Genomic DNA, 21,489 nt, shown 5'->3' with positions numbered 1-21,489 from the left:
GACCTGTTTGAAATAATTATAAAACATGTCTATATTTGAAATTTATGAAAAGTTTAGGTCGCCTAAAGTTAATACCCGGGTTTGGCGCCACTTTTAACAATAATCTGCGGTTAAAGATAGGAGAAAAGATTGAAACATGGAGAGTCTCTCGTGCGTCTCATGCCCATTCTTTGTGACTCATCACCAGCCCTACCCATTTGCCGGTCAGCTTTCCACCACAAGAGCACGACTCCGTTCCGCTCTCAAAGTCAATGCAACCTCTTTAGTGGTTCCTCTTCTTCCTTTCAATAGCAATGAGGTATTTATTTTGCTTCGCTTATTATACATGTTTGTTTTAACTTAGTTTAATAGCAATGTATTTATTTTATTTTATGAGATCAATTTACAGGTTCTTGTTCCATCTGAGAGTAAAATACTTCATTTATATGAAGCCAGATATCTTGCTTTGCTCGAAGAGGTACTTTCATATTGATCTCTCTTTGTTGAAATTGATTTAATTTTGTCGAAATATTAGAACTAGAATAATTTCTGACCTCTGTTTCTATTGGGTGTGGTGGCAGGCTTTAGTAAGGAAGAAACTCTTTGTGTATTTTGTGTTGGATCCTATTTCTATTAGTGAATATGCTACCGAAGCATCATTTGCTGCAAGATGTGGTTGTTTGGTTCTTATAGAAAATGTAAGCTAGCTGTGCCAAAATTGACAACTTCAATTCAGACTCCGACAGTTAGGCGCAAGCATTTTACGATCTAACTTTGTTCATGCACTTGTAGGTTGAGCGATTAGACGTTGGAGCATTAGTCTCTATAAGAGGAGTTGGGCGTGTCAAGATAGTAAAATTTTTTCAGGTGAGTAGAATTTGAAATTTATTTTGTGGTTCGCCTCAGCTTTCCATCAGTATGCTGTCACACTTTGGTGGATCTAATTATGTTGTTGATTTATCTAATGAATGTTTTGAAATTTTTGTTTCAATTGATTGGTTTCTCAGCAAATATTATTTCGAAAAAATATTAACTCAACATTCTCAGGTTTTCTCTGAATAATGACTTATGACTCCTGTTTTAACTTGCAGGCAGATCCTTTCTTGAAAGGTGAAGTCATACCGATGCAGGACACTACTTCAGCCAGTCCAAGTGATGTAAGCTCAAAAGTTTTGTCTGTGAAGGAGGCTGTTTACAGTTTGAATAGCTTGGAAATCAAACTGAAGGTATAGTGCATCTCTCTCTGTCTTTTTCCTTGTGTTTGTTGGGGCGTGCATGTGTGAACATGTGCATGTTTTTGCAACCAAACATAATGCAAATGTTGCCTTTAAAAGAAAGTTTGGATCGAGAAGTAATAAATTAGTGATTAAAACAAGGGTTTTTAGAGATAGAACCTTGTCAAATTATTCGAGAGTTTCGTAAGAGAGACAAAAAATGGTAAGAGAGACAAAAAATAAATTCTTTCATGTATAAGAAGAACCTTAAAGATTTTGATTTACCATGATGTTCTTCTCATAGATGTGCAAGACTGAAAACCTGGGATAACCAAAGAATGTTCTCGACTAGACTTCTCATACTTAAAGATTATCAACATAAGTAATTTCTGAGGGCATTGGTGCTGTCATCACAGCTGCAGCAATAATGAGATGATTAATATCTATCACCAAGCATATAAATCAAGCTAGATAATTCTGTTCCAAACTAGCCTACTCAGCCAAAGCATTTCATTGGGAATGGATGGTTAAGGTTAGTCTTTTTCTTCCATCTCAATTTGTTTACGGGCCAGTCTATCTTAAAAAGGAGTGTGATGATTCTCTCTGATAAAAGGTTTTGACAAATACTGATGTGGTAGAATAATGCTTTTATGTTTTGGCTTCGGGCGCTTTTTATGCAATAATCAATTAATAATTCTTTCACATACCACTGTCCACTGTTGTGGTGCATAGGAGTTGTATGCTTATTTATCTCGATTAAATAGGCTCCCAAGGAAGCAGTTATGCAGACTTATGTTCTGAACTCTCTGCAATGGGCTGAGAAGCAACCATCCTTAGATTGTGATGAAGCTTTCATTCCATCATTACCTGAGCGTGTATCCTTCGCCGCATTTCAACCTGTGTCAGGCAAGCTTGTCTCTTTCAGCTCATGACCTTAATAACTATGAGTGTACATGTATATGTATATATATTTTATTCATTCAAGAGGATTGTACTGGACAAAACATTTAACTTGCCTAATATATATTGACCTGAATGTGGATTTATCGTTATGACAGGATCAACTCAGTCAGAATTGGTGAAGTTGCAACAAGAGAAGTTAAAAGCAATGGATTTAAGGGACACAAAGCAGAGGCTAAATAATTCATTGGAATTTGTTAAAGGGAGTATTTCCATGCTTGCTGCCAAGCTTGCAATACAGGCATTAGAGATGCAGTAACTATGTAACTATGTAACTATGTACTATGCCATAGTGAAGATTAGAGATGCAGTAACTATGTAACTGTGTACTATGCCGTAGTGAAGAAAAGTGATTCTTTGATTTCTTCTTGTTCTATATTTGTTCTTTAAATCTTTGAAAGAATGTTTCACTTGTAAAATATGAGGAATGAATTTTTTTTTTTTTTTTTGATAAGCTGAGGAATGAAATGTTAGTTAAGAGAAAGAGACCAGGGTTTATACACAACAAAGGTGAAGTAAGGAGTTGTTTTATTATTCCATTTGAAGTTTTAGCGTGACTTGACTTCAGTCGTCAATATGTTTTAATTTATTTCTTATTCTCTTGGCTTAATACTTATTTTAAGATTTTTTTTGGGAAAATTTTAACCTACCCCAAATAAATTGACATTTTGTCCCGCGACCCCAACAAATTTGACTTATTGCACCGCGTCCTTAATTTCGTTATTTTCTCAATTAAGTTTAACGGTGGAGGGGTAAAATTAGAAGTTCATTTCTTAAATTAATTTTAATGGGAATTCTCTTTATTACAATCGAAATAAAAATCTTTAAAAAATTAAAGGAAAATTAATAATGGTGACAATGTACATGTAACAAGAAATTTTTTTTATTGCAATGGAAATAAAAATCTTTAAAAAATTAAAGGAAAAATAATAGTGGTGACAACGTACATGTAATAAGAAAATTTTTTATTGCAATTGAAAAAAAAAGCCTTTAAAAAATTAGATGAGCTAAATATTTTATTTTATTTTTTTCATATAGAGGGGTATTTTTATCATTCAATCAAAAGTTAGACGGAGCAGTTAGAAATAAATGAAAAATTAACGGAATTGGGGGCGCGGTGCAACACGTCAATTTTTTTGAGTGCGCGGTGTAAAATATCAATTTATTTAGGGGTAGGTTAAAAATTTTCCCTTTTTTAATTTAGAAGTGATTCTTTTTTTTTAATAACTTACATCTTAATGGAAAAAAAATTGGATGCGATAAAATGAAATTATGGTAAACTATTTTTTAATTATCTTATTAGAAAAGCTTATCATTTTTTACTAATAAGATATACAATGATAAAATACGCAAATTATTATTTTCGAGAAGAACGTAAAAATAAGAACAAATAAAAAGAAAAGCCAATATTGATTTGAGGTGGAAAGTGAAGTGAATAAAAATATCTGAAAGTCAACCTGCAAGCAGAGACACAGAAATGGAGCTGGCAGCAGCCCCCTTATTTGCATCGTCGGCTTCAGTTTTCAATAGCCCAGTTTGCCGTCTTCACTTGTTCTCCAGGAGCTCTGCTCCTCTGCTTGTACGCTCACATTCATTCTTTTACAAATACTTGTTTTTTTTTCTTTAATACGTATTTTTTCTTTAATTTTCATACACAATGAGCTTATAAACTACTACTTTGCGTTTGTTTTATTTTTGGAAGCTATAATTTTCTGATTGTAAAGCTTCAGTATTTTTTCAGAGGAAGAGCGGTACAAATTTTCAAAGGCCATCATTTAGGAGGAATCATAATGCAGTCTTCAAAGTATCTTGTAGTCTAGTGGAAGTGGAAGAAGACGGCTTAGATGATGAAACTTGTGAGTTGGTTAATGGAGTTGAGCTTTCCATTGGTGAGGAGGCTGACGACGCCATCCAAGCTTATCTTTTTAAACCTGTCAAAAACAACAACGGAACCGGTTTGCTTCTGCTCTCTGATATTTTTGGATTTCAGGATTCAGCCACAAGAGATTTCGCATATCGTGTTGCTTGCAATGGTTACAAGTATGCTTCTTAACCTTTAAGCATTAACTAATTATATGTATATGTATTGAAATATTGAATAATGAATCACTAGGCGGCATTGCTCATGTTACATAAGACGGATGACGTTGCTCATTGGATAATTTCTTTCAAAATATTATTCTGGGATTTAATCACGCTCCATCTGTCTGTTTTGCTTCTGCTTGGTTTTGGGGGGGGGGGGGGGTTGGGTGGGAATTGCAGTGTTCTTGTTCCGGACTTATTTCGTGGGGATCCATGGTCAAAGGAGCGACCAAAGGCTATGTTTGAAGAATGGTTAGCAAAGCAAGACTTTGAGAGGATTTCAAAAGACATATACACTTCAACAAAATGGATGGTTGATGAATTTATGGCTGCAGGAATTTCAAAGAAGCTTGGTATAGTTGGGTTTTGTTTTGGAGGTGGCCGAGTAATAGATGTTCTGGCTCAGGATCAGGGTGGTTGTTTTGGCATTGGGGTCTCATTTTATGGCACAAGGATAGATCAATCTCTAGCATCAAATGTCAATGTGCCTGTCTTGTTTGTATCCGGTGACAATGATCCTGTTTGTGCTGTGAATGTGTTGAAGGATGTTGAGAAGAGCATTGGTAGGGGATCAAAGGTGCTGATTTTCAAGGGCAGAGGCCATGGCTTCGCCCATCGGCCTAGTTCTCCTGAAGAAGATGAAGATGCAGAACAAGCATTTACAGAAATGAGAAATTGGCTGCATGATGGTTTGGTTATGAACAATTAAGCTGTCTTGAGTTCCATTACAAAAAACTCTCTGTAAATCCTGTCTTTCCCTTAAAGTTGAATCCCTGGCGGTGTACATGTTGACTACTGAAGTTTCAAGTGGTTGGTTTTGTTTAAGCTATAATCAACTTCCTCATAATTTATCGAAGCAGTAATATTGGAGACAATATCTACCCAGCCTTTGGTCAAGGGTAGAATTTTCAAGTACTATGGTAGGAAGGAAAGTGGAATTTTTCAGTTCAATCACCCTAGATAATACAACAAAATCAATTCAAGCCCATGCAATAGGCATTAGAATTTCTTCAAATGGAAATAAGCGAGGGCCATCTGAAATTTAACAACGAGATAGAGAGGGCGGAGAGGGCGGCCGGAAAGATAAAAATTTTCAAGTAAACAGTGAATTTCTACTGCAAAACACAATTAAACACCTGAAATCTAAAATTTGCACATTGAACGAATGTCTTGTCCGATTGTTATAAGAATTTATTATCATCAACTACTCGTTCATTTTTTTGGCTGAGAAGAGGGAGCAGTGTAAAAATGTTGTTAAGATTGGGTTTTCTACTCATATCTAGGTGTCAGACGAGAACTAGTAAAATATAGTAGGGTTTCTTTTTCTCCAACCAATATAAAATCTCAGGGGTTAAAAACTTGGGAAATGGAAACTTTTGAAAGCAATTATTTCTCTCTTTTTCGTTGCTCCAGTAAATTTTCATTGGCGAGAATTACAACTTTGAATTGGTATTTGCAGTACATAATTAACTGTTTCATAAAGAGCAGAATTTGTGCGACATTTTCAAAAGCAATCACGGGAAAACATGCCAACATTCTCCAATGAAGAAAAATGTGATTCCAAAGTGATCCAAACTACGGTTAGCTTCAAAATATCAACTCATTCATGTCCATCCTGCAAAAAAAAAGTAAGAACTAATAAACTTTAGTAACAAAATTTGATGATGAACTTCACGTTACAAAGCAATAACTACTTCAAATAATTAAAAAACACTCACAATTCAGTAAATAACAGACCACTACATAGCTATCATACAATGAATTATGTGAGCTTGGACACAAATCATCCCAAAGACAGCAGAAATAATATACAATACAAAACTCAGAATTGACAATAAATAACTAAAGGGTCTCCAAAAAACTTTTGAGTTATCAACTAGATAATAGAACTTCATAATTCAATTGCTTGGATTCAAAAATAGTAATTTGACTTCTGCTTTTTTCACTAAGTCCGATTCACCATTCCAATGTTATCTCATATCCAAAAGAGAATAAGCCTCAGTCTGCGGGAGATAAACTAAAAAATAAAAGTAATACAAAAAACCCCAAATTTTAGATACGAAGTGATGTTGCATTCATCAATTGAATGGTAAATTTCACAACTTTCAAAAAATTTTAGTACCCCATCCCACCATCCAATTGACGACTGTCACTAAGAGAATAAACCTGATACAGGTCAAACTCAATTCTCAACAACAACATCATTAGACATGCCATTCTCTTGCTTCCAACTACCACCCACATTTCTATTCTACATTATTTGATCTGATTCCAGTGAACAAATTTAGTAATTGCACAAAGGTTCTACCCCTGTAATAAGCCAATATGGTTACCCCTGTAATAAGTCAGTGCGGTTATTAAACAAACTACAACACCGGGACATGCAACTCAAGTACAACATTCTTGAACAACTCACACGAATCTATAAATCGTGTAGAGTGGGAGAGAAAATATATCAATTGGCAATCTTAATTTCAATTGTCCCTTCTCGTTTGCTTGCAAGAAGCAAGACATTCATGATATGCTTATAAGATTGTGAACCAACCACATAATAAGAATGAAGGAAGACTAAAATGTTTTCTTCCCAAAAACACAATGAGTTTATGATGTGACCCCTGGGAAAAGAAGTTTGACACTAATCTGCGAGCACTTCTAAACTTTAGTAACTTGAGAGTTACTCTTATAACTGAGTTACTTACTTATTTGACCTCTTTCCAATTCATTTGCCTATCAATGATCTTATATTCTTACTAATAAAAATTGTATCTGTAAATGTGATTAGATTAAGTAATATATTAGACATGTTCAAAGTCCATGTGATGTAAAAATCCCCTGCTGCCCAGCAAATGTTAACAGCCCTTGAGATACTACCTCCACAGGATACTTGTCCAGACATTGGTATTAGCATTACTGAAAACATATTCGACTAGAAATCTCACTGCCATTTTACACACAAAAGACTAGCACCGCTAGATAATAAATAGATAAATCTATGATGGTGAAAGCATGATGTTCGTGAGAGAGAGACAGAGAGAGAGAGCATGAAGGCAAACATATAGATGATGAAAACATCTACATAGAAAACAAGTGCATAATTCACTGCCTCTCTTTGATACACGCAATTACAAGACCTACCTGAGGAGCTGGAGTATCTGATGAAATCTTAGGAGAAGCCAACTTAGAAGGAGAGCCATCAAAAAAATGAGAGCAGTCTGTGTATGCAGATCCAATGCCCAATCCAGCACCAAAAGCTACAGATGCCCAGCGAGTCACCGGACTCCCTGGTTTAAATTTAAGATTGTTAATTTGGGAAGGTTATAAACATCAACTTAAAAACCAACAAACTACCACACCAGTTTCCAAAATGCCAGAGCCAAAGTGATCAGTAAACGAACATGCAAAGAAACTTTCCCAAATATCACATGAGCCACTAATTTGATATTCTTCCCTTCTGTGTCATGATTTCAACAAAAGCCAGAATAATGGGGATGTATGTTACTTGCAAATGCAGGAAGAAGCAGAGCAGATATTTACCTAGAGGAAACAGACTAATATACACACTATTCTAATCACAAAACAAGCTTATTTCTTTTTTCTAGGAGCAAGAAGAACAGAGGAACGGTTATTCTTTAGGTTAAGGGAGGAAGTCACAAACTGAAAGAGACAGAGTATGGGGACAGATACAGAAGCAACACGTGCAAAAAGAAATATAACAGCAGCGGCTCATGAAGACATTTCATTATCAGCAAAAGGAAACAAATTTAAACCAAAATTTGAGTAGTTCAACATAAGTTCATTCAAGCAAGCCGCACATTATTCCCATAATTGACAGTCAAATTTTAAAAGCAAGACATTTCATATATGAAAAGCAAATACTGCACGTCGATATCTAACAAATCTAAGCAAAGCAAGAGCGTATCAATCAAATCTTCCAGAAAAATAATAAAAGAAAAAGGATAAGCAGAGACTGACTGAAGAAAAGGAGACCGGCAAAGGCTCCACCGAGCGAAGAGTAGACGAATCTACGGACCGTCAGATCAATGCACGCGTCCCATTTCGCGTTCAAGTCGTATTTCGGCGGCACAATTTGTTTCGAATTGTCCTCCACCATTCTATTAATTTCGCAGATTCCTTCGATCTCTTTTTCCGTTCTCGAGTGTAGGTTTTCTTTTGTTCTCTTGTTCCCTTCGTTTCCTTCTGCTGTATTGTCTTCGCGTTCGGTCCTCCTCCTATCGACGGGGAAAATGAGTGTTGGGCTTTTCGATCCATCGGTGGCGTTTGGGCTAAGAAGACTCACCAAGCCCATTTACTGAGTAGGGTTTAGGCCCATCGTCTATAATTATTAATTTTGAGGGGTTGCTGTTGCCGAGTACTTACACATTTTTGAACGAAAATTAAGCACATGCATGTAACTAACCCAAAAAACTAATCCCGCATACCGTGGAGATGGATTATTAATTTCTTTAGTTTCTCCCGTTCTTCAATTTCCAATCTTCATTAACTGTGTCCCTGGTATTTGGTATTTCTATAGAAGATTATCAATTTCATCCAGGTATCATCTTCTTCTTCTTCTTCTTCTTATTATTATTCTTTTTATACGTTCATTAATCATCAATGCAATTTTTCTATAATTATCTTTTTATTTTTTTAATTCAAGTTATGGACACGAGTTGTAGATCATTATGCATGATAGAGATTGTAATCCACTAATGCTGTATTGCATGCGCATTCATTTGTGTACGTAGTTGTAATGGATTCATTCAGAGGTCAGGGAGGCATTCAGATGCTGCTAAACGCTGAACAAGAGGCCCAGCACATTGTTTCCAGTGCGAGAAACCGTATGAATTTCTTTCTTTTCTTTTCTTTTTTTTCCGCCAACCACAACGACCTTAATTATTCATATGTTTTCATGAATAGATTCACTTTATGATAATTAATTTCACCTTTTATGTACGTGTGTGTATAAGTATAGTGAAAATGTCAAGGTTAAAGCAAGCTAAAGATGAAGCCGAGAAGGAGGTAACACTTTATAAGTCTCACTTAGAAACCGAGTATCAAAAGAGAATATCTGAGGTAGATTATGAATGATTCATTATCTTCAAAACTTTTTTATTATTGGATTGTCCCACTGCCATTTAAACTTTTTTTTGTTTTTTACACTCACATGGGATTTTATATTTTGCAGACAAGTGGAAGTTCTGAATCAACTGTAAAAAGACTCGAGGAAGAAGCAGAAATCAAAATTAAGCAGTTAAAAGATACGGCTTTAAAAGTTTCAAAAGAAGTGACAGATTTGCTCATTAAGTATATTACTACCATCAAAATTTGATGATTGATGCATAGTAGCAGAAGATTTTATTTCCTTTCCCTTTTTAATTTTTGAGTCATTGGTCCATTAGGCTGGCTAATCTCATAATGGAGCACATTTGATGTGTTCAGAATTATTTTGTCGATTGTTCTTATTTTTTAAAAATTCCAAAAAGAAACATATTAGTTTCATTGGAGCAAAGATCGATCTTTCTTGTCTATAATAAAATTGCATGGACACACAATCGAATGATTATTTGCGAGAAGAGACAATCTTGAAGAGGCCTCCATTTACTCAAATACAAGAAATATAAATACTACATAAAGCCTTTTTAATACTCAAAATGTGCTACGATAATCAACCTTGTGCGAGAACAATATGAAAATTTTTTAACATTAGTTTTTGGTGCAAAGCAAACTTTTTTCCCCCCACTTTTAAGATAAGGAGATGGTCAAAACCCAAATGATATTTTAGCCTCCTTTAATAATACTATAAACTTGATATAAGATCATAGCGAAAGAAAACAATTTTGTAACAAATTAAAACATTAATGAAAAATATCAGATGTGCACATCAATTTACTCAAAAAATAAAATAAAATACAATATTCATGGATGACTAAACATTTCTTGTATTTAGAAGAAATACTTTAGAAGTTTTGTTCATTCAAGTACTTTAGAAGTCAAATAGGATTTGTCATCAAGTTCATACCGTGTTTTGCTCTTTTACGTATAAGATTAAATCTAGCTCTAATTAATGTAAATTAGATTGGACCTGTCTAAGGTCTATAAACTTGACGATCGCCGCATGTCAAGACTTGCCAATTAAGATATGTCAAAATAAGAGTTACTACTTACTAATGATTTATATTTGCAATTGGAATTAGAGTGGAGCATATTGAAAATAGACTATTATTGTTGTTTTTATTGTTTGTGGTTCCAATGACCAAAACATAAACAAAAGAAGAAAATGAAAAAAAAAGGAAAAAGAAATTAAGCAAAATGTTTTAAGATAAAAGGAAAATCAACTAAAGAGTGGGCTGTATGGGCTAACTGCAGAAAGCATTGTCAATCTGGTCCGGGCTTTGTAATAGAGGCCTACAAATTGGCACTTAGCATTAATTCATTCGACTGGCCCTTGCCCGGATGTTTTGACAATGGTGGACTTTAAAGGCAGGCGTGTGGTGTATAGTATACGGCTATACGCTAGCTAATACTACGTAGTACGCAACAGATTGCTCTGACAAGTAACCAAACCCCCCGTCATTTTTGCTAAGTGCTACCCACCTGAGGCTGAGGTTCCCAATTTCGCAAGTTACGAACTCCGAACTCTCCTGCTCATGTATGATTCTTTGAAACAAGTGTAGGGTTTCACTTTATGCCAATTCCAAACAATGAGCACAAACAACACTAACAACATTAAAAATGAAGATCTCGGCTTGCACTTCCTCGCGCTGGCCCGGGCTTCTTCGAGCTCGATGGGCGGAAAGCGGGAGGAGGAGGATTTTGAGGAAGAAGAGGTGCCGACGGAGCTGAACACGATCAACAGCTCTGGAGGGTTCCTGGTGGTTTCGCCGGATAAGTTGTCGGTCAAGTACACTAGCGTCAATCTGCACGGCCATGATGTCGGCGTCGTCCAAGCTAACAAGCCGGCCCCTGTTAAGCGGCTTGTTTATTACTTTGAGATTTACGTGGAGGACGCTGGTGCCAAGGGCCAGATTGCCATTGGATTTACCAGTGAGTCTTTCAAGATGCGGAGGCAACCAGGGTAACTATTTTTATTAGTAATTATTGTAATTATTCCTTATACTATTAATTGAATTGTGTTTACTTGTTGGGATAATGAACTAAGGAGTATTGAAATGAATTAGGGTGAATAAACAGTTCAAAGAAATGCTCCAGGGATGTTTGGGATTTAGATTTCATGGAATGGAATCACTAGCTATGGAGTATAACATTAGGATTCCAAATTTATACTGCCAAGTATAAGCACAACAGTTGCATGCATATACTCTTAATTAGTAGGAGCCTATGTTTGGTTGAAACTAAGTGCTAATTGTTGAATGGCAATGTTAAGGGAATCTATCAACTGGCATTCTTTATTCTATACTGCAATTATTTGGAATTAAATAGAACAGAAACCACGGCACGAATGAATGTTTTATAATTTTTAGGATCACCGGTGAATGTTGTTTTCATCTTCATGCATCATTTGATTCTTATGAAGTATAAAAGGATTAGCTTCAGATGGCTTGAGATCCTGAATGGATGAAAGCTTTATATTTGAGATAGACTTCCAGTTGTTAGGACTTAATTTATCAAAATATACTTGGTTCATGCTTGAGTCCAAAATGTTACATAATTAGGAGAATGTATAACTTATATATAAGCTCATAGCTATTGAATAATTCTGTTACTTATGATATATTGCCGTCTACCTGCACCCTTTTCCTTATCCATATTCCTTTCGCAGGTGGGAAGCGAACAGTTGTGGATACCATGGGGATGATGGATTGCTTTATCGTGGACAAGGAAAGGGAGAGGCCTTTGGCCCTACGTTTACAACTAATGATACTGTTGGTGGTGGTATTAACTATGCTTCACAGGAATTTTTTTTCACGTAAGGCTGTTATGTACTTTCGTTCGTTTAAGTGACTTGATTATTTATTTATGTAGTCAATATTATCTTACTCTTGTTATCTATTTCTTATGGAGATGTCATTATTTTGTACGGGCTTGACTATATATTTATGTTGAGTGAATTTACAACATTATTATACTCTGTTGTTATCCATTTCTTCTGAAGATGTCATCATGACCCTGTATGTTGCAGTAAAAATGGTTCATTAGTAGGAGCAGTGTACAAGGACATCAAGGGTCCCTTGTTTCCGACCATTGCTGTTCACAGCCAAAACGAGGAGTAGGTTATACTTTCCTTTCTAAATATTTGCATCAAATGCCACTTTTTTATCCATTTTAAGTCCAGTCTGATAGGCCTCATTTTTAAATGCATTTTTGTGTCAATCCTTGTAGGGTTCTTGTCAACTTCGGCCAGAAAAAATTTGCTTTTGATCTTAAGGCGAGCCCCTTATTTGTCTTTTTAAGTACAGCCTGCAATTTTTTCTTAATTCAGCCTATTTTATTTTATATTTGCTAACCTTCAGCCTTTTCATGCTTTTGTTTGTGTCTATATGTGTGTATGTATTCATGTGTAAGGGAAGAAACTTCAACGGTCAAAAGGATTATTTCCTAAGTTAAATAGTAGCGAATTCCGCTACTTTGCTAATTTTGAAGCTTTTATAATCCGTAAAAGTATACATTCCAGTGCTTGCTTGTCAGCATTTTGTCTCTTTTAACATCTCTTATTATCATTTGATTAGGAGTACGAAGCACAAGAGAGGATGAAGCAACAAATGACAATTGAAAAGATTTCACTACCCCCTAATGTCAGTTATGGGTGAGTTCATGTTTAAATGTGCTTCGAAGAAATACTTTCTGCTTATGGAGTTAGTGTAAATAGACTCTTTTTGGATGCCATGGGAAAATAAGAAAAAACTTAATTGTATGGTGGAATTGAAACTAATAGATAGCTGCCAAATTTCTGGAACCAAAGCAGAACACCAATTAAATAAATTAATAACAGCAGGAAGAATGATATGGTTGTAAGAATCATAACCCGAGGTTCCTAAGCAGGCACACCTTGGAAGGAACACAATCATTCTCTCAAACAAAGTTTCAAAGATTTAAAAATTCTTTAGTGTTCTTTCAGGTTGGTACTGACAGAATTACATCCGTTTTTGTATAGGGTTCTTTTCTTGCTATTCGTTTAGGAGTAGGATTCTTAAACAGTATGACTTAGACTTTGTGAAAAGTATGCATGAAGGACTAGTGAGATACTAATATCTAATGACAATCTCTTGTTTCTTAGCCACACACAAAAAAAAAAAAAAACTAATGATAATCATGGACCATTAAAGTGAGCGTTCCTTCATTTCCGACGGTTTTGACTTTACTATTATAGTTCAATACATTAATCTATAAAATAGAGAATCATCATTGAGTCCAAACATTTAAGGAAAACACTTGTAGTAGTTAACTGATGGCATGAGATTTCTAATATGGAAGCAAAGACTATAATACTTTGTTAAGCTACTAGAAAGTATCCAGATTGGGTCCATATTAGAATTAAACCATAATCTTGATGTTCATTGGCCTTTAAAAATTTTCTGTGTCTCCTGGCAGCATGAAAATATGTGCTTGGAATTCAGCTCCGGGTTTTATCTGTTTTGAATCTGATATCTAGTTTTAGCACTTACAGTCATATTGTTTCTTCTTTCTATCTACATATCAGTGCTAAGGTTTGCCTGCTATCAATGCTGTCATCATGTTCTTCTTTTGATCATTTATTAGTATTTTCTAACATTTAGGACTAGGATTTTTCAGTTGCAAATTTATTTATATTTTTTTGAGCAGACTTGTTCGCTCCTACTTACAACATTATGGATATGAAGATACACTCAATTCATTTGATTTGGCTGGTAAAACTACTGTTCCTCCTGTCTTTGTTGCCCAAGAAAATGGCTTCAATGAGCAAGACAATGTGTATGCTTTAAATCAGCGAAAGACTCTTAGACAGGTATGGTTTTGTTTTACAATTGGTGTGATCAGTAATGGTGAGATTGATGGACTTTTTCTTGACTAACTCATTCTCTCTGTCAATGAAGCTAATCAGGAATGGTGAGATTGATGCTGCATTTGATAAACTTCGAAACTGGCATCCCTGGATTGTTCAGGTGGGGTGGCTTAAGAGTTTTTGCTGTTATGAACATACTATTGTTTGGATATGCATTTATAGGACTTCCTTTAACGTCTATCTTCCTTTAATTCTTTCCCTTCCACTGTTATGGCTATTTTGGATTTTATTGTACTCTTCTTGTTTTGTCATTAGTATGTAGCTATCAGTGTTTTTTAATGGGTCCAGGGATGCGATTTGGATTTTCAAATCATGATCTTCATGATATATAATATTCCATGCACATTTCTATGTCTGTATGTGTAGTTGAGTGCTGTGGCATGCTACATTTGCTTCTTGACGTAATGCAGATGTATGTTTGGACATATCAGGTCGGATTTATGTCCTAGAATCATGGTCATTACCATCCTTATGGTAAGCTACTTTATAGGTTACATATTCGTGCTAGCACAGTTGAATGGCATAATGAGAACTTACAATGCATTTGTTAAATTTATGTAGATTTGATGCAGTGCTGCACGGGATTGATTATCTTTTCTATTGCAGCAAATAGGCATATGAAATCTTTGAGACCATGATTATGAATTATGTAATCTTATTCTATGTTTTATAGCTATTGCACTGGAGTTCTTGTCAAAAATTTATGCTTCGGTGGATACTGAATCATCTGCCATAAGTTTTTGCTTGTGTTCAGGAGAATTATGACAGCATGTCCTTTATTCTCTTCGTGACAGTAAGTTTTGTTTTCTGCAGGATGATAAATCATCTACTTGCTTTTTGCTTCACTGCCAAAAGTTCATTGAGTTGGTTCGGGTATGTCCTTGTTCCATCATTATTATTATTTTTTAAAAAGACAGTTGTTTTTTTCCCCTTTTGGGGGGATGTTTTTTAAGGGTGGGGGGAGGCGCAAAAGCCCAAATTGATCTATTTAGCTCCCTACCTCCCCTAGGATTCGAACTTGAATGGCCAGTCAAAGAAATTTGCTAGAAAACCACTTGGTCATAATTACTAACTATTAGCTTCATGTAGCAGAAAATCAACCATGTAGTTTCACATCAGAAGCTTTTTTAGTTTAACTTAATTTTTTTTTTAAATATTATCATTTTGAAGGAATAATGGAAAGCACATCTTGATGTCTACTACTTGTTACACGTATAGATCTCTTTTGCTGGCTTTTTGGTTGTTCCAGGATTTTCTGTCAAGCTTTTCGCTATGAATTCTATTATCATTAATACTGGTCCATTTTTTTTAGTGGTAAAAAAAAAAGAAAAAAGAGAGAACAGCATAGTGTTTTTTTTCTCATTCAGTATAGAGAAAGGTGTACCATTTTTCATTAAAGTGGGCCTTATCATATCCAGAAACTGGATATGGAATGGTTATCACGACATATGATGGTGTTAGTACACCCCTCTCCACAGCTATGTCTTTGTGCTTTTTCTACATCCCCTTTACTTTAGTTTTGAATAGAAAGTCCTCAATTTTTGGTAATATTACATGGTTATGACAAATTAAGGTCAATGGAGGCTTCTGGCCTGAAGCTCAAGTGGTATAGGGGTGTGGTGGTGGGACAAGGAGAGGCCTTAGTTCAACGTTATAAAGCTTAACAAAATTTAATACATGCATACCCTTAACACTTCATCTGATATGTAGGTTGGAGCACTGGAGGAGGCAGTGAAGTATGGCAGGATGGAATTAGCAAAATATTTTGGGTTGGCTGGATTTGAGGAGTTGGTTCAGGTACTGAGAATTCTTTTTTCAGCAACTACACAATTCTTTGCTTAATGAAACATTTGTTTCCGCTATAAAATGCTGCAACTTTTCCATGTGCATATTGATGTTTGATGGTCATATACCAAAAGAACCATTAGCAAGAGAAATTTATCCTGTCAAGGCATGTTATTAGTGATCCTAATATGACCCAAAGTTTCAACTGCAAAACTATACTTTTCCAATTTTTTGTTATATCTTATATGATCAAATTAATTGCTTTTGCAAGCATAAATTGTTTGCTTTAACAGAAAAATGAATGTTGCTTTGCTTAATTGAACTTAGCTTTCACACAAAAGCTCTTTCCTCTTCAAAAGTTGACAACTTTGCATGTGTTTGAGAGAGAGGAGGGAGAGAATTGTTGGTTCTCAGGACACTGCATATATATTATTGTGGATTTTGGCCATTTATCAATCTTTGAAGAATGCTTGCTTTATATTTTATCATCTAAAGCCAAGCTAGATACAGGAGAATTAAAAAAGGAAAAAAAAGAAGAAAAAAAAGACTCTTAATGAGATTAGGGAACTATTTAGCTGATGCATGTTGAATGAAAATGAATGCATAAACCACCTGAATTAGTCTTTTTATACCTCATGCATCTTTGGGCTTTGAAAAATTATTACTAGATCCTTCTGTCTGTTGTTAATATGAAAGCTAATTTGCTTTAATAAACTCTATAGGACTGTGTTGCTTTGCTGGCATATGAAAAACCCCAGGAGTCCTCTGTGGGATATCTTCTTGAAGATTCACAACGCGAGATTGTGGCCGACACAGTGAATGCGATGATCTTGTCGACAAATCCCAATGTTAAAGATTTGCATGGATGCTTGCATTCATGTCTTGAGAGGTTACTTAGACAGCTGACTGCTTGCTGCTTGGAGAGAAGGTCCATGAATGGGGATCAAGGTGAAGCTTTTCATCTGCACAGGGTGTTAAATAGTGGTAAGAAGGCTAAGTGCTAGCTGATATGTTCATTCCATCTGTCATCTTCACCTGTTCATATAGCCAATTGACTTTCTCCGGATTTCCTTACAAGTAATCAGTTGGTTTAGTGTCTGTTATACCAAGTAGAGGCTCTCTTGGTGTTGCCGATTCATGAAAAGTCTAAGGGAAGACTTTCTCTGTACGTCTGTAAGCTTGTAACCTTGCAATATTATCATTTAGTGTAAAAGTTCAATTTGAAGACATGGCTCGAGTGTTTTATCATTTACGTCCCAAAATCGGATGGCACTAGAGGAGAATTATCACAGCCAGCGACTGGATCACACAACCTGTGCTGTGTATATTTTTATCTGCTTTCCCATTGTGGATGTGCTCCCGCAAATTCAGAGAACTAATCACTTGTCTCCTAGGGCTGGGAGTTTTGAGACACCGAAGACACATGGGAGAAAGGGAAAATAGAATCAGTTAGTTAATTTTATCAAAATTTATAGAAATTAGGGTGTTAGTTTTTCTTTCTAAATTGAAAATTTGAATGAAAACGAAATAGTCAAGAACTTGCTTCTATTGTCGGGTTTCCTTCTTCTTCATTCTGGATAGGTTATAACAGTTTCTATTTCAACAACCTCAACATTCATTCAAATATCTAAATTACTCCATAATGATAACTATCAAGAAGATGTCTTTAGATTTCTACAAGATGACTTTACCAGCAATAAATTATCTAATTAAAACAATAATTTGGGTTGAATGTTGTTTTTAAAGCAGCTAAAATAAATAGAATAGGAGAGCTTAGCTTACACACAGTAACAGTGGAGAGAGATTTTTTTTTAATATATTTAAAAAAATGAGTTAAAAAATAGCAGGTTCATTAACTCCAACTATATTAATTTTATCTTTTAATATTTTATAAACAAAAACAAAAATCAAAGGGTAGTGTCATCCATTCCTTATTTATTTACTGCTTGTTATATGTATATGTACATTATAATGATTCAATTTTCCGAACTCTATGATTTATTTAAAGCCTCATTGTGACACTTGTACAGTATCGTGGCAACACTAAATTGCACTACGCACAATAAATAGGATTAGAGCAGCTGGGAAGGATTGTAAATGAAAGCAAGAATTTGTCTTTTACTTCATTTCATCTACCCCCTTCTACTTTACTTAAATAACAATTTATCTATTATTTTATACATTATTGACATTTAAAACCGAACCATATAAAAAGCTTCAAATCCGTGAAGTAGAGCGAGAAGTTCCGGTTTCGATAAAATAGAATCAAATCAAACAAACAGAAGTGCATTGGACAAGATGATGAGTGAGGATCTCGGCGTTGAAGCTAAAGAAGCAGCGGTCCGTGAAGTCGCAAAGCTCTTGACTCTCCCTGATCAATTACAGTTCATTGGAGATATGAAAGCCGATTACATTGCCCGCCAACAGGTTCATTTTTGGGTTCCAATTTCATATTGTATATTATTTTCTATATTCAATTGACTGAAAAGGAAAAAAAAATGGGAATCCTGATCTAGGCAAATGACGCGCAACTTAGTACAATGGTCGCGGAGCAGGTAATTATACTTTCAATTTGGCAATATCATTTCTTCTTTGATTTGAAACTAGAGCTGGCGAGATAACGTTGAGTTTATTTGTGTTTTTGTTGGATCACGTAAAATAACGTACGACTAAAGATTGAACAGGCGCAGACTGGACTAGAATCGCTGGCCTTGTCGCAGAACACAATAAACCAGCTTCGTGAGAATTTTATTTCTATTGAAAGGTATGCGGTGGCGATTGTAATTTGTAGAAACTTGTTTTTTTATTTTATTTTTTATTTTTTTTAGAGTTTGTGTGTGGCTAAAGTGGTCGTATTATATTGTATTGTAATCAGGTACTGTCAAGAATGCCAAACCTTGATCGAAAATCATAATCAGATAAAGCTGCTTAGCAATGCTAGGAATAACTTGAATACAACTCTCAAGGTCAGTTTACTCTTTCTACTCAGTTTCATGATCTTGTTCGAGGAAGCCATTGCTTTGTGGTGAACGTGCGTTGAAGTTATTGATATTTTTAATAGGATGTTGAGGGTATGATGTCCATTTCTGTTGAAGCAGCTGAGGCCAGGGATTCTCTGGGTGATGATAAAGAACTTGTTAATACCTATGAGGTAGATTTAACATGTGCGTGTGTGTGTGTGTATTGTTTACTTGAAATATTATTTGTAGTTTCAAGTTAAAAGAATCTTTTACATTTTACTCAACATACTAATGTCTTTAATCTTTTTACCTTCAATTTGTCATAGAGGTTAACAGCGCTCGATGGGAAACGGAGGTTTGCACTAGCAGCAGCAGCATCTCATATAGATGAGGTTGGCAGACTGAGGTCTGAATTTTTCATAGTCATAGATGAATTCATAGTAAGCTCAAAACAATTGATGGAGAAAAATAATTAAATTAAGCTTCAGATATGCATAGAGAAATTGTTCTGAGAGGGAGACAAAAATTACATAAACTTTTGGATTATAATAACATGGTGAAACTGAACATAGATATTGAAATGACTTTTTATCTTTGATGCCTGGGTTGGAGAATTAATTTACAGTCTTATTTTTTAAATGACTTGATTTCATTTAACTTCTGCATTGGATTTTTACCAGAGAATATTTTGAAGATGTTGATCAAACATGGGAGACATTTGAGAAGACATTATGGACCCATATTTCAAACTTCTATAAACTCTCCAAAGAAAGGTATATTCTCGTAGATCTGGATAACCTCTTAACTTCGGCGGTTCTTTAATGCGTATGGATGGTCTCTGTTATCCTCTCGCTTTTTGCTGCAAAGCTACATTATAAATTATCCTTAACTCTGTATTGCTAATGTTAACATTATTCTCATGCATTGAAATGCCTTTGAATATATTTGCTTTATTTGTGTGTTGGAACTATTTCGCACTCATTTTGTATACTGTCTTTTATACTGCAGTCCGCAAACGTTGGTTCGTGCTTTGAGGTATGTAGTTGATTGGCCTTTAAGCAATTGTCTGCTTTTATTATAGACTTTTATTTTTTAGGTAATTTATTGTTAATTGCAAGAAATATTCTTATATTCTCAGAATTTCCAAATAGGAAAGGATCTCCTTTGAGGCAAACTTTGTGTGATGAAAGTTGCCATATGCAGGAATATTCTGCTACATTTTGCATTTTCTTGTGACTATGCAGATATAGTTTAATTTTTCTGTCTCATATTTACTTTGAGGATTTGACACATTGGGGCAATATGTTGCCACAAATTGTGCCTCAGTGTTAATGTTATTGATTCAGTTTACTCTAGTGCCAATATATTAATAAATAGTCATCTGTCATTTTTTACTTGAAATTTGTTTTTCGCCCTATAGGGTTGTTGAAATGCAAGAAATCCTTGATCAGCAACTTGCAGAGGAAGCAGCGGAGGCTGAGGGAGATGGTGTGATGGCGACAATTGCAAACCCTCGTAGAAGTGCCAAGTAACCATTTTAAAGTTATTTTCAATATTAAATATTAGCTCTAGTTTGGCATTTCTGCCTTTTCCAGTACAGAGCATTGCTGTGGTATTTCATCTCATTTGTCCAGGGTGCACACTCTTCATATATTGCACCATTGTCTCACCAAGCTCTATATTGAATGGCATTACGAACTTATGGCCTGCAGAAAATCTACCACTGCAATGGCTTCTTCAAAAAACCTTACTCAACAGAAGTTGAAGGTTCAGGGAAAACACTATAAGGATAAATGCTATGAGAAAATAAGGAAGACAGTTGAAGGACGGTTTAATAAGCTTCTAACAGAGGTGTTTTTATTGTTATCAATGAGCTATGTCATTATAAGGGAGAATATTTTGTATTTCTTCTTTCTATATAAATTACCTTACAGTAATCTATGCACCAGCTTGTTTTTGAAGACTTAAAAGCAGCTTTGGAGGAAACTCGAACGGTATGCACCATTCATTACTAATTTTTACTGCTCATGTACAATATTTTCCACTTTCAAAGACTGGAAGTTTTATCACATCATCACTTTTCTTTCTACTTTTTCCCGCTCTCTATTCCCTTTTTGTTCGTCAAGTGCTAAAAGTCTTGTGTTTGATATGTTATTCTGTTTTTTAGCCTAATGGAAAAAACAATGGACTGTTATTCAGAAGATTTTCTTGTATATTAACAATTTTTAATTTGATAAAGTGACAAGTTCCGGACAGAGAGAGCTGGCAAAAGTCTTAGTAGTTAAACATGAAGTTATGTATAACTTGCAGCAGATAAAATTGGATAACATAATTTTTTATTTTGGCGCATAGATCGGAGGAGAGCTTGGAGATATCTATGACTATGTGGCTCCATGTTTTCCTCCAAGGTTTGTGCTATTTAAAATCTCTTACTACATCATGCTTTACCAGGATCTACAGCTAGATTTCAGCTAATATATCCAGACAGTAAATTTTGTTTTGGTTGCCC

At 35.1% G+C, this 21,489-nt stretch overlaps 6 protein-coding genes across 14 annotated transcripts in view; 5 read left to right on the top strand and 1 right to left on the bottom strand.

Annotated features, from left to right (window-relative positions):
* Positions 1 to 127: 127 nt before the first annotated feature.
* On the top strand, positions 128 to 2,514 carry LOC18040570. 2 transcript variants are annotated; one of them, XM_006434605.2, is made up of 7 exons: positions 128 to 298; positions 389 to 457; positions 561 to 677; positions 772 to 846; positions 1,071 to 1,205; positions 1,958 to 2,099; positions 2,252 to 2,514. In XM_006434605.2, exons 1-7 carry the CDS (start codon positions 137 to 139, stop codon positions 2,410 to 2,412), a joined length of 861 nt encoding a protein of 286 aa, XP_006434668.2. In that variant the 5' UTR covers positions 128 to 136; the 3' UTR covers positions 2,413 to 2,514. The 2 variants fall into 2 exon arrangements, with proteins under 2 accessions (XP_006434668.2, XP_024040178.1); XM_024184410.1 differs by lacking the exon at positions 561 to 677.
* A 1,060-nt stretch (positions 2,515 to 3,574) lies between these two features.
* LOC18040569 (carboxymethylenebutenolidase homolog) lies at positions 3,575 to 5,147 on the top strand. The gene is made up of 3 exons (XM_006434604.2): positions 3,575 to 3,732; positions 3,895 to 4,193; positions 4,416 to 5,147. Exons 1-3 carry the CDS (start codon positions 3,631 to 3,633, stop codon positions 4,942 to 4,944), a joined length of 930 nt encoding a protein of 309 aa, XP_006434667.1. The 5' UTR covers positions 3,575 to 3,630; the 3' UTR covers positions 4,945 to 5,147.
* Positions 5,148 to 5,639: 492 nt separating this feature from the next.
* On the bottom strand, positions 5,640 to 8,438 carry LOC18040568 (MICOS complex subunit Mic10). The gene is made up of 3 exons (XM_006434603.2): positions 8,208 to 8,438; positions 7,371 to 7,516; positions 5,640 to 5,850 (listed from the first exon to the last, which is right to left on the bottom strand). Exons 1-3 carry the CDS (start codon positions 8,344 to 8,346, stop codon positions 5,836 to 5,838), a joined length of 300 nt encoding a protein of 99 aa, XP_006434666.2. The 5' UTR covers positions 8,347 to 8,438; the 3' UTR covers positions 5,640 to 5,835.
* Positions 8,439 to 8,700: 262 nt separating this feature from the next.
* On the top strand, positions 8,701 to 9,564 carry LOC18040978 (V-type proton ATPase subunit G1). Its single transcript, XM_006434602.2, has 4 exons — positions 8,701 to 8,787; positions 8,981 to 9,073; positions 9,208 to 9,308; positions 9,421 to 9,564. Exons 2-4 carry the CDS (start codon positions 8,986 to 8,988, stop codon positions 9,562 to 9,564), a joined length of 333 nt encoding a protein of 110 aa, XP_006434665.1. The 5' UTR covers positions 8,701 to 8,787; positions 8,981 to 8,985.
* A 1,146-nt stretch (positions 9,565 to 10,710) lies between these two features.
* On the top strand, positions 10,711 to 17,249 carry LOC18042707 (ran-binding protein M homolog). Its single transcript, XM_006434601.2, has 10 exons — positions 10,711 to 11,310; positions 12,016 to 12,162; positions 12,376 to 12,462; positions 12,576 to 12,621; positions 12,923 to 12,999; positions 14,016 to 14,178; positions 14,267 to 14,335; positions 15,049 to 15,108; positions 15,946 to 16,032; positions 16,743 to 17,249. Exons 1-10 carry the CDS (start codon positions 10,937 to 10,939, stop codon positions 17,022 to 17,024), a joined length of 1,392 nt encoding a protein of 463 aa, XP_006434664.1. The 5' UTR covers positions 10,711 to 10,936; the 3' UTR covers positions 17,025 to 17,249.
* Positions 17,250 to 18,056: 807 nt separating this feature from the next.
* Positions 18,057 to 21,489, top strand: part of LOC18041102 (exocyst complex component SEC6) — a 10,533-nt gene continuing 7,100 nt past the window's right edge. For 2 of the 8 annotated variants that reach the window (XM_024182995.1, XM_024182991.1), the window contains exons 1-12: positions 18,059 to 18,447; positions 18,537 to 18,575; positions 18,696 to 18,784; positions 18,896 to 18,986; positions 19,082 to 19,171; positions 19,307 to 19,386; positions 19,661 to 19,753; positions 19,989 to 20,015; positions 20,401 to 20,508; positions 20,615 to 20,831; positions 20,930 to 20,974; positions 21,333 to 21,388. In XM_024182995.1, the coding sequence (XP_024038763.1) occupies positions 18,319 to 18,447; positions 18,537 to 18,575; positions 18,696 to 18,784; positions 18,896 to 18,986; positions 19,082 to 19,171; positions 19,307 to 19,386; positions 19,661 to 19,753; positions 19,989 to 20,015; positions 20,401 to 20,508; positions 20,615 to 20,831; positions 20,930 to 20,974; positions 21,333 to 21,388 (1,064 nt within the window). In that variant the 5' untranslated portion in view covers positions 18,059 to 18,318. Of the gene's footprint in view, positions 18,448 to 18,536; positions 18,576 to 18,695; positions 18,785 to 18,895; positions 18,987 to 19,081; positions 19,172 to 19,306; positions 19,387 to 19,660; positions 19,754 to 19,988; positions 20,016 to 20,400; positions 20,509 to 20,614; positions 20,832 to 20,929; positions 20,975 to 21,332; positions 21,389 to 21,489 lie in introns of those variants that run through there. The other 6 variants (XM_024182996.1, XM_024182992.1, XM_024182997.1 and 3 more) reach the window with 5 other exon arrangements.

Source organism: Citrus clementina, unplaced genomic scaffold, assembly GCF_000493195.1.
Source record: "Citrus clementina cultivar Clemenules unplaced genomic scaffold, Citrus_clementina_v1.0 scaffold_5, whole genome shotgun sequence".
NCBI lineage: Eukaryota > Viridiplantae > Streptophyta > Magnoliopsida > Sapindales > Rutaceae > Citrus > Citrus x clementina.
The sequence above is the reverse complement of the archived record's forward strand: the minus strand, read 5'-3'. Positions and strand labels throughout refer to the sequence as shown.

Coding starts and splice junctions, on each gene's coding strand:
- LOC18040570 (XM_006434605.2), top strand. CDS start 137: ATGGAGAGTCTCTCGTGCGTCTCATGCCCATTCTTTGTGACTCATCAC. Junction 299..388: donor TTCCTTTCAATAGCAATGAG/GTATTTATTTTG, acceptor ATCAATTTACAG/GTTCTTGTTCCATCTGAGAG. Junction 458..560: donor ATCTTGCTTTGCTCGAAGAG/GTACTTTCATAT, acceptor GTGTGGTGGCAG/GCTTTAGTAAGGAAGAAACT.
- LOC18040569 (XM_006434604.2), top strand. CDS start 3,631: ATGGAGCTGGCAGCAGCCCCCTTATTTGCATCGTCGGCTTCAGTTTTC. Junction 3,733..3,894: donor GGAGCTCTGCTCCTCTGCTT/GTACGCTCACAT, acceptor GTATTTTTTCAG/AGGAAGAGCGGTACAAATTT. Junction 4,194..4,415: donor GTTGCTTGCAATGGTTACAA/GTATGCTTCTTA, acceptor TGGGAATTGCAG/TGTTCTTGTTCCGGACTTAT.
- LOC18040568 (XM_006434603.2), bottom strand. CDS start 8,346: ATGGTGGAGGACAATTCGAAACAAATTGTGCCGCCGAAATACGACTTG. Junction 7,517..8,207: donor TGCCGGTCTCCTTTTCTTCA/GTCAGTCTCTGC, acceptor AATTTAAACCAG/GGAGTCCGGTGACTCGCTGG.
- LOC18040978 (XM_006434602.2), top strand. CDS start 8,986: ATGGATTCATTCAGAGGTCAGGGAGGCATTCAGATGCTGCTAAACGCT. Junction 9,074..9,207: donor TGTTTCCAGTGCGAGAAACC/GTATGAATTTCT, acceptor GTATAAGTATAG/TGAAAATGTCAAGGTTAAAG. Junction 9,309..9,420: donor ATCAAAAGAGAATATCTGAG/GTAGATTATGAA, acceptor TATATTTTGCAG/ACAAGTGGAAGTTCTGAATC.
- LOC18042707 (XM_006434601.2), top strand. CDS start 10,937: ATGAGCACAAACAACACTAACAACATTAAAAATGAAGATCTCGGCTTG. Junction 12,163..12,375: donor TCACAGGAATTTTTTTTCAC/GTAAGGCTGTTA, acceptor TGTATGTTGCAG/TAAAAATGGTTCATTAGTAG. Junction 16,033..16,742: donor GATTTGAGGAGTTGGTTCAG/GTACTGAGAATT, acceptor TAAACTCTATAG/GACTGTGTTGCTTTGCTGGC.